The 11,470-nt window shown below is 32.2% G+C and overlaps 1 protein-coding gene across 1 annotated transcript; it reads left to right on the top strand.

Moving 5' to 3' along the window:
- The first annotated feature begins 809 nt into the window (after positions 1–809).
- On the top strand, positions 810–2,756 carry LOC147072392 (tubulin beta chain-like). Its single transcript, XM_085947658.1, has 2 exons — positions 810–866; positions 1,473–2,756. The coding sequence occupies exons 1-2, from the start codon at positions 810–812 to the stop codon at positions 2,754–2,756; spliced, it is 1,341 nt and encodes a 446-aa protein (XP_085803784.1).
- Positions 2,757–11,470: the final 8,714 nt, after the last annotated feature.

The raw sequence follows: 11,470 nt of genomic DNA, 5'->3' as shown, positions 1-11,470 counted from the left end.
GATCTGTATTATCTTGAGAATATGAGTGAAAAAAAATCTTAGTCAATTAGTTTTAAGCATTATTGAGTTATACAATTATTATATAAAACATAGGTACCTACTTTCTTAATAAATATGAACATAATTTCTTTCAAAATAATAAATTACCATAGGTATAAGAAATTCCTTACATTCCCATCAATGTATACAAACAATTACTGTAAAAATACTAAAAAAATATTGGTACTGATACAATATACAAAAAATATAGGTAGGTACACTGTCTACCTACTCATACAAATAATAAATTATGATTGAAGAGAAATGAAAAATAAATGATATATTTATATGAAATTTTTCGTTGTTTTTTTTAAATTGATTTTCTTTACTAGTGGCTAACATTGATGTAGTTAATATATCAATGTCTAGAATATAATATACAATGTATTATTTATTTGCCAACTACGGGAACGGTAAGTACTTACTTATAAATATTACATTCCAATGAGATCTGTCGAGAACGGCTGATAATAATTAGATATACCTATACGATAAAAACTAATCTATTATAGTTCCGACATTAAATTCTTACAGAAAATATAACACCTTGTATGCTTGGAACCACTTTTAAAGTAGATTAAATTGAATGTTGCACGTTCCCCAAAAATTTGAAATAAGAACATTGTTTCTAGAAGATGACATGTCATTTGTTTATTTTTCTTCGTGTAAAACAAAAGCTGTCTGGTGAAAAAATAGTCACATAATATTTTCGTGCTGCGTCACAGAGGTTATCGATATTATTGAATAAAAACTATTAGAAATAAATAATCATGCGTGAAATCGTTCACATCCAAGCTGGTCAGTGTGGAAATCAGATTGGAGCGAAGGTATGTTATATATTTGTTTTATTATATTCTCTAATGGACGATGATTATTAGACTGATGATTTTTTCAGCTGGAAAGCCATGTTTGATATTATTAAAAATGAATCTGGTAATGGGCCTATTCCACTAGTTGCTAATTAATTGTCTTTACCAAGCTAATTAGTATAGTATTCTCTTATTTTAGTAGAACACAATCGTTGTGAATTATTAGACTCAATATGATTTTTTTTACTCAATATATCTCATCATAGATTCACCACCCATTGACGAAGCGCGGGATGAATCAATAAATTACACTACGCTATATAAATGATTTTGTTGTGTCGTTTTCTATTTGGGAGTTTTCTGAGCGAGTTCGTTGAGCAAACATGTGTGTGTGTTTTATCGAAAATAGTAAAGTTGACCTTTTTTGTATTTTGCTTCATCATTGAAGTATACCTAATGAAATAGTCTTCTTTCATTTGTTTCTAATGTCAAAATACAACATCATTAATATTGAAAATGCTCACAAGAAAATTTACTATGAATTCGACCATTGACTCCAAATAAACACATAATCGGTCAGAGAAAACAAATCATTGCCTACATTGTTATCATTTATTTTCACAGTTTTGGGAGGTGATTTCTGACGAGCATGGAATAGAGCCGACAGGAACCTACAGCGGTGATTCCGACCTGCAACTGGAGCGCATCAACGTCTACTATAATGAAGCTGTCGGTGGGAAATATGTTCCACGGGCCGTACTCGTCGACCTGGAGCCAGGCACCATGGACTCGGTGCGTTCAGGGCCGTTCGGACAAATATTCCGCCCGGACAACTTCATCTTCGGTCAGTCGGGTGCTGGAAACAATTGGGCCAAAGGCCACTACACCGAAGGAGCAGAATTGGTCGATTCTATTTTGGATGTCGTTCGCAAGGAAGCGGATAGTTGCAATTGTTTACAAGGATTTCAGCTCACCCATTCGCTTGGCGGAGGAACCGGGGCCGGTCTCGGCACGCTCCTAATCTCGAAGATTCGTGAAGAATATCCCGATCGTATGATGAACACATTCAGTGTGGTGCCGTCTCCTAAAGTTTCCGATACTGTAGTCGAACCTTACAATGCGACTCTATCCGTTCATCAGCTCGTAGAGAATGCCGATGAATGCTTCTGCATCGACAACGAAGCACTTTATGATATTTGCTTCAGAACCCTAAAACTGGCGACACCTACCTACGGCGATCTGAATCATCTTGTCTCAGCGACGATGTCTGGAGTAACGACTTGTTTACGTTTCCCTGGCCAGCTGAACGCCGACCTTCGCAAGCTAGCTGTAAACATGGTTCCGTTCCCTCGCCTCCATTTCTTCATACCTGGTTTCGTTCCGCTGACGTCTCGTGGAAGTCAGCAATACCGCGCTCTGACTGTCCCCGAACTAACTCAGCAAATGTTTGATGCGAAGAATATGATGGCCGCTTGTGACCCCAGACACGGTCGCTATCTGACCGTCGCCGCTATCTTCCGCGGAAGGATGTCTATGAGAGAAGTCGACGAACAGATGCTGAATATTCAAAACAAAAATTCGTCTTACTTTGTCGAATGGATTCCAAATAACGTGAAGACTGCCGTGTGCGACATTCCTCCCAGGGGCTTGAAAATGTCGGCTACCTTTATCGGAAACTCTACCGCCATTCAAGAACTATTTAAGAGAATTTCGGAACAGTTCACCGCCATGTTCAGAAGAAAAGCTTTCCTGCATTGGTACACCGGTGAAGGAATGGACGAAATGGAATTCACAGAAGCCGAAAGTAACATGAACGACTTGGTCTCAGAATATCAGCAATATCAAGAAGCAACCGCAGAAGAAGAAGGAGAATTCGATGAAGACGAAGACGATGCTGCTGAAGATTAATATTCGCCTTTCGCCATATTCGTAACAATTCAGTTCTTACTTCACCATTTTAGTTGAAATAAAATATCAATTAATATCAACCATGAATAATATATGTATGTATGTCAAATTTGTCTAAAATGAACTTTTGAATCACGCTTCCATTATATTATGTTCAATGTATTGAAGATAGGCGCTTTTATGTGTACCTAAGTATCTGAATAAATATTTCGTTCTAAGCACTTTTTTAATTTTATTCCCACTCGAATAACCAAACATGTAAAAAATTGTCGTTACAGGTAAAAGTAAAATAGACCATATTATTACTTTCTACTTACAAAATATTGCAATAACCAACAGGTCCTAATTAAATAATTGGGATGTTGGGAATCAAAACAGTATGATACAAATTAATGTGTCACTGTTTTATATAAAACATATATTAAATATTCAATTTTTAACATCGGATTAAATTCCATGGATGTCTGTAATAATATGTTATTATTTATTAACTTCACAGTAGGTACCTAATATAATTTCTTTAAAGATTTAGACCTGACTTTTTATCCTTCGGACACTAAAAACATAAACAAATATCAATATTTTTTTCTTATAGCAGTAATATTAAACAATAAAAAGCATTACTCAATTTACAGAATATTGAAAACAGTTATATGGAATTTACAATTGCATAGTTAACCTTGAATTCGATTTACTCAACTTTGTCACCTGTTCATTTGTATTCCTTAAATCCTCAGCAGGCATTATTGAATGTATCTAATATTCATCTTATCATACAATTTAAATGCATTTAATTTTTATTAAAATTACATTTACTTAAAACAGGTTATTATCTATGTGTGTTTGCTTATATGTTATATCTTTGTGCTGCAGAAAAAGGAAGATAAGTATCTATAATATCGCTACTTTTCAGGAGAGGTAAAATAACATATTTTAGATTACTTTGTAGGTAGATATATAATAAATGTAAGTACATTACTTTTGTTTGAAAACCATTTACTCCTTTTATTTGGTGAATAAACTAAAAGAATGAGGCCGACTCTACAACTCCGTAGGTAGCGACAGTTTTATGAAATAATAATTATTATAATATGTGACTACTGTGAAAGTTATTATTTCAAGACATTTACAGAACAATATATCATATATTTTCAATATAACCTTATTAGAACTTTACTATGCAGGTGAATTTAAAAAAAATATATTAAACCTACATCTATGGAGTAAAACACATTGTGGTATTAATTTATTTGTATTTCAGTAAGTTGTCAGTCGAATATTTAAAATATTGGTGTTATGTTTATGGATAATTCTGCACATTAACCAACCCTTTTAAATTAAATTAAATTATAATCAGTAGGTAGGTACGTAAGGTAGGTAAGTAAGTACCATACACACTTTTTGGTCCGGTAAGTAGTTAAGATTGTAAGCGTGTGACCTGTCATTTCAACGAAACACATCGACACCGTGTGTTCTGGGAGAACGTGACGTCTTTATAATATAGGTAGGTACCTTTTATATGTATTTACGTTTTCTAGAATTACCAAAATTTATAAAAATATTTACATTCATAAATGATTGCTCAAAATTCTGCAATTAATGAATGTAATCAAACTAGTCGAATTATAATATCTGTATCTGAGAGCCAGTGTATCTTAGGTTAGAAAGTATGTACTTACCTACACTTTTGGAAAAACCCAACTCAAGATTTTCGAGGCGTTTATTGTCAGTAGACCTCCGCCTTTATGGTTTAAGGAATTTAGTGTTTCTGTTTAAATATACTCAAAATTTGAATTGGCTCTGAAAAATGTGAAAATCTTCGGCAAAATCGTACATTGCCTCCTTTTGACCAATGGGCTCCAGACTTCTAACACCCACATAACCCTACATTTAAAATTTTACAACTAACAACTAAGATGATAAAATATTGTTTCAATAAAACAAAAACCAATACCTAATTGTCTTATAAAAATTGTTGTGGAACCCGTGAAACATTTTACAGTTTGAATAACACTGCTGTAACCAATAGTGTTAATACCGAAAATGTTGAATCTTCTATTAGGTGGAGCATTTTATAATTTTCTTATAAAAAATGCTTAAGGTTATATAATGTTGAAAAAGTACCCCTTATAAGTATAAAGTATATACTTACAACAAAAAAATATAACAGTAAACAGTATCACGTCCATACACAGACTCCATTTCTATAAAATATGGTTTTCTTGAACAACTTTGGTGAATAAATACCTATTGTTTATCAAAAAAATATGAATATTATGTATGTTATCACTACCATGTGACCTTGTTACAATGTCGTAACCGTGTGTTAATTCAAACTAAGGGTTGATTGAAAAATCCCGATCGTTCATTTATTTGAAAAGAAATATGAAAATGAAGTTATGAAAATTAAAAATATACTCCATATCATATTTACAACTTCGACATTAGTTTGGCAATTGTTGGCCATATGAAAAAACTGTGTAATCTTATTGTTTAGTGGAAAATATTTTATGTTATATTATTTTTTCTGCGCCACACGTTAGTAACTGCATTTCCCGAGCTTCAACCGAATATGCCGAAAAATAAAAGAAAAAACATCGGGATGTCAGTAGTGGCACCTAGCGACTGACGGCCGAACAAGTCGCTACTCATTGTGGTCGAGTGCACTCTGCCTCGTTGTATGGGACTCGATGCGACTCCTGGTTCCCACGGAGACGCCCGTCCCTTTCGCGACTACGCCGCCGCCCATCGTCGCGTCCTTTTCACGCCCTCCACTTCCGCATATCCGGAGCAGCCTGCTCCATACTATTATTGGTACTACTTGCTGCGTGCGGTCACTACTTTGTAAATGACTTCTCAAAATGTTTTATGATATCAGTATTATACTTATTTCTATTTACATTTATATGAAACCGTCGTCCGAAATATAAAATTTTATGAATCCGAGTGCTCTACCAAGTTTTTTTTTTGTTATATATCTTATATACATACCTACCCGCCTTAGACGGGCAAATGAAATACCAGTGATACGCATTACTATTAACGATTTGGACAGAAAACGTTTTTAGCGCCGCAGGCGAGACAACCCTATTTTTAACGTCAAATTTAATGCTGTCCAAAATGGTATTTCTATTTTTCCTTCCTGTATCTACTGCACATAAATAGGATATGTTTTACCTACCCCCGTGGGATGTCACTGCTTTGTACGTACTTATAAAAATGTATTATTTACGATTGTTTAATTAGATCAATTAGTAATATCATACAATATAAACAGACATTGAAGTAGCCAGAAGGCGAATCTTGGAATACTAAGCCCAAATCCTATCGAATGGTACAAAACTCTCATTAATCAGAATTTATGTTATATTAAGATCGCCTAAAAACTTTGTATCAAAACACAAAGTGTAGAAAATATTGGATAGAAATATGTGTGAACGACATGTCAAGTTTCTTATCAAACTTTCTTATTTCCACCTTGCACAAAGAACTAGAAAAATATAAATAAAAATATTTGTCAAGTTGCATTCTGATAAAATAAAGGTAACGGCGCCGACCCCATGGTGATATACAAATATACCTACAATTTTACGCTCATAATATACATAATTCAGTTTTCTTCTAAAGGTACATAATATTATATTTATATAATGTGTATAATAATTACAGAATACGTTTGGGTCTGAAACTGCTAAATAATGTTAAAACATAAGTACCATAATATGTATATTATAATTTGCGCATATCATTGTTAGATAATAGGTAGGTAATTGAAAACCATTTTTTTTTACTTTGCTCGTAAAAGTATTTGGTAAGTTAGACCATATAAACTGAAAGCTACTATAAATTAAGTATCTTTCATTTAGTCAGGTTTGTCTGGAACTGGAAATTAAAATTGTGTTATTAAATGTAATGTGATGTGTGGTAGACAATATTTTATTTTATGATCATTTGAATGAATTAAATTGTTTATTAACATTATATATGTTTAGACATTTTAACAATACCTAGCAATATAAAAAAATGACAGTTTGAGAAAGGTTGGCAGTGCATTTAATAGGGTGACGTTTTTTGGTTCATGTATAGGGCGATTGCCGATTAATACATGTGTGTAAACTGTAAATATATTTATTATGTACGTACATTTATATATCTTATTAGAATTACGATTATTGAACTGTTCATGACTTGTGACGTATGGAAATATAATTTCCGTGTGGTATGTAAGATTATTGTTGACAATGTCAATTAAAGGGGGGAAATAAATTCTAATCTCAGGAGTTTGTAATGGAAGAATTATTGACAAATTGAAAGACTTTGCTTCAGTACATAAATGTGTTTTTTTTAATAAATAAAGATAAAATCTAGATATAGATAAGTACTTAATATTTAGAAAAAAAATCGGAATTCATTTTATTGTAGGTTCTTACACAATTTTACATAGTTATTCAAATATAAACTTTTATTTTATTAGATTATTGGAGATATATAAAATCTATAATATTCATGCATTATTAAGCTTAAGTGATATAATTTACAAAATAATATATATATTTAAGTATATACCTAATATTATCTTTGGCATACGATTTTTACAATACAAATAAATAGTCAATTAACAAAAATATTTTTCACTATAAAACTACCAGTGACTCAATTGTCTCATTCCAAATATTCTCAAATTTTTCACTGCTATTATTCTCAAACTTGTCTTCGGATTCACAAACAGCATCCCCAGCATGGTGTCGTATTGGAGAATTATCGATTCTAGCGTCTTCCTCGTCGTCATCTATAAATTCCAGATCATCTGAATCGTACGCTGAGTCAGAGCCATAGCTGGAGTTGACGTTTTCATAAACTGACCGCAGTCTTCTAACTTTACCGAAATATCTTGGGAAAGGTGGTGTTCTGGAGAAACTCGGTGTTGGGCATGTACAGCTGAGTTTCATGTCTTGAATATTATCGTGTCTGTCTTCATTTGTTTGTGGTTGTATTCTATTTAGCTTGGTCGGCCTCTCATCGGAAGACCTTCGATTTTTCAATCTTGTGAACACTCGAAATAGCTGTAAAATAAACAAACAAAATTATTAAAAATAAATATAGCATATTAATATTGTTACGTTGTGACAAGGGGAAACACGTCAAGGCATTGAATACAAATATATACGAACCACAAGAAGTTGGCCATAATTAGTATAATATCAGTGTCGAAGGGCTGAGGTAGGCTGTCAAGATCCGATATAAATAGTGCACCCTAAACTTTGTCAGTCATACGTAATTTGTTTTCATTGAACTCTGCGAAACCAAGCCATAATAAATTATTGTCAAAAAATACTCGTCTATCTATAAAATATCTAAAATTATGCAATTAAATCATACATAACTTTGGATATTTTATAGATAAAATAATATTTTTTATATATTATAGTTTGGTTTAGGCAGTGTTTAATTAATTTTTAAAAAGTAACCAACACCTTCTGTAAATTGTAGTCTTAGTTCAATAAAAACAAATACGTATGACTGACAAGGTTTAGGGTGCACTATTGATGGTGGATCTTTACAGCCCACCTCCACCCTTCGCTAGTGGTATATTATAGTATATTAGTCTATGGCCATAATCGAGAAATCTGTCAATGTCATTCCACGTGTGACTAAATTGTGACGGTAAAAGATTTCAAATAAATATCCCCATTATATCCAACCAATATATTATTTTCTTAATCTGAATGAACCAGCGCCCCCAATCGACGGTAACGTGTAATAGTCGCGTAATAGTTATGACGCATATAAAATAGACTTATCTGATAAAAATACTAAAAAAACAAACGCATAAACAATATTTATTTGACAAAATAAAACAGTACTTATACAATTTTTTAAAAAATCCACCAATACAACATGTTAGGTACTATAATGTAATGGGATTTTTATTAAAGTATTATTATTAAACTTGTAAATAGATACATATTGCCAACAACCACTTCAAAGTGTGGACGTTTGTTTGTTGGTTTCTTGTACCTACTGGTTATCAAGCTTCGAAACACCTGGGAAAGTCTGCGCTCTAAAAGTTATTTCTTTGGAATCATAGTACTACAAAAAATGTAATGAAAGTAGCATAATTTAATAACAAAAAACATAGATCAATTAATTATGTATATTAAAAACATTCCGCAAAACACAGTTTGAATATCACTGGATTATTGTAAACTCATTATTGGATGATACTATTAATTTTACTAGATATCGAACTATACAAAATTTCTATATAAATTACTTTCAATAGTATGCTTACCTTTAGACACCTTCTTCCAGCTGTTAATACGATACACCTGACAGACATTCTAATGATTATCTTTTTAATAAATAAATAATTTGTATTAATATAAATTACTCTGCCTCACTAGTATGCTCTCACACGTCCTGACGCTGTGATTGCAAAACAGGAAATGATTCTACAAGTGCCACCCTCCGATGTAATATATTTCAACCCCCGCCAATATTTCGACGAAGAACACACTCATATAAAATATTCGAAAATAATCGAATTAACGTTCAACTATTATAAGTGGTCCGCTTTTGGAGGGTGGGGTCCGAGAGATGAATGAGGTGGTAAGTGCACGCCAAATGGGTGGCTTATATTTCACCCTGGGAAAATTTTCACTTATTTAATTGCATTTATAAAGTTTTTTTAACCAACCTTTAGAAATTAGTTTTGGGCAGTGGGGGTGAGCTGTCAATTTTTTTCCAGTTATACTTTTCATTTATTTTAAATATGATAACCAATACAAAGCGCTATACTTTACACTTTATTAAACCATAAAAATATTATATATTACAGTAAATTCATGTTGGTCTATAAAACATTAAGTGTCTAAGTAAGTAAGTTATGTCTACATTAATATTGATAAATTCTTTCTATACTTATAAAGAGACTCAACTATTTAATTATTACAAAAATTATATGGTCGAATTAACTATAAATTTACATGGCATTAAAAATATTATAAAATAATTTCAATCTTTATTTGTGCGTATGGAGTGCAATGACCACACATTTTCCAGTACTGTTTAAATTTACAAACTCTATGTATGATATGAAAATCAAAATAATATGTTTACTTGATTTACTTTTGCTACTGGTCCCAACTGGCATCTGCATAATGAAAAATACAAAGTTTGTTTGTTCAAATAATTACCTTTCCTGCCAATTCCAATTTTAAATTTTCATGATAGATAAAGTTTGCATATTTTGGATTCGATTTGAATTTATTTTGTTTGACTTGGCTGTCAGAATTATTTTCATTTTGACATGCCGTATGCCAAAATACAGATATTTTAATATTGAATAATGTAATTTTTTTTTAATCGATCATTAAAGCGACATCGAGAGGTACTTAGTATAAACCCATGTAGGTTTTCCGGTGGTATTTTTAAGTGTTTTATTCAGACATGAATTTTATTTAAATGCTATACGGCCACCTGTTTACAATACTATACAATACTACGTATAATCACTGAATTTTCAGACACAAGATTATTATATTAATTCTACTTGGAAGTAAACAATAACTTCGGCGTGTCGTTTTTAATACCTAAATAAAATGATGTAAAATTCAAATTCAAATGCTTTAAAATTTAAATACCATGTTAATTAAAAATTTAAATAATAATTTTATGACAGCACAAACTATAGCATATTATGATAAATATATTTAAGTAGGTGCGAAAGCCTAATAATAGTTACTATCTTACTAGACATAGGCATTCTTATCACAAATGACAGTATTGCCACATGAATAAAATAAACATTTCCCACAAGCGGTCGGTAAGTAAGTTATTCGGGGCCGGGATGCGTGGGATTGCTAGGAATACCCACGGGAACTTTTCATTTCCCTCCAGAAAGTTCGCGGTTCCGAGTTCACACGGAAAACCAAGGACTGACTAAGCTACGCCGAGCTTATTGTTGCTTTGCTCTATTTAGTATCGGTCGGTATGGTGATTTTTTATAACGTAAGGGGGTAATGTGGAAATACTACAGATTAAAATAATATAGTGTTTCAATTTAATTGTGAAGATGACAGATTGCTATTCATTGTTAAAATATGACGTATATTCACATAGATAATATAATCTTCAACCAGTTATTGAAATTACAAAAATTCCAATAAGTTAGGAACATTATATTATATTATGCTAATACCAGTGGCGAAAAACGGAGGCAGACTATAGAGATTCGATATAAATAGTGCACACTAAACTTTGTCATTCATATTTATTTATTTTCATTGAATTAAGAATTCGAATTGCAGACAGTGACGGTTAGTTTTTAAAATTCACCAAACCGTAATATTTATATAAAAAATAAAAACTATTTATCTATATATAAAATATTTATGCTATTAATTAGAATAAGAATTGAGATCGCAAGGAGTGCCTTCTCAAAATTAGACGCCTCCTTAGCAATCGAGACCTTAACCTAGGTCTGAGACTGCGTATGGTACGTTGTTATGTTCTCTCAATCCTTTTCTATGGTATGGAAGTATGGACGCTAAACCAAGAGATGTCACGGACACTTGGAGCTTTGGAGATGTGGCTGTATAGACGCATCCTCAAAATTCGTTGTACTGACCGAGTGACAAAAAAATGTTGAAGTTCTCAATCGAATGGGGAAGGACCGAGAAGTTCTACGTAGTATCAAAACCAGGAAACTACAG

The sequence above is a fragment of the Rhyacophila brunnea genome, unplaced genomic scaffold (genome assembly GCF_057557595.1).
Source record: "Rhyacophila brunnea isolate RB1 unplaced genomic scaffold, BYU_Rbru_1.0 scaffold_2, whole genome shotgun sequence".
In the NCBI taxonomy this organism is placed as follows: Eukaryota; Metazoa; Arthropoda; class Insecta; order Trichoptera; family Rhyacophilidae; genus Rhyacophila; species Rhyacophila brunnea.
The sequence above is the reverse complement of the archived record's forward strand: the minus strand, read 5'-3'. Positions and strand labels throughout refer to the sequence as shown.

What these genes read in the sequence shown, in the direction of transcription:
- LOC147072392 (XM_085947658.1), top strand. Translation starts at nt 810, where the DNA reads ATGCGTGAAATCGTTCACATCCAAGCTGGTCAGTGTGGAAATCAGATT. An exon ending in GAAATCAGATTGGAGCGAAG is followed by an intron (nt 867 to 1,472) that starts GTATGTTATATA and finishes TTATTTTCACAG; the next exon opens with TTTTGGGAGGTGATTTCTGA.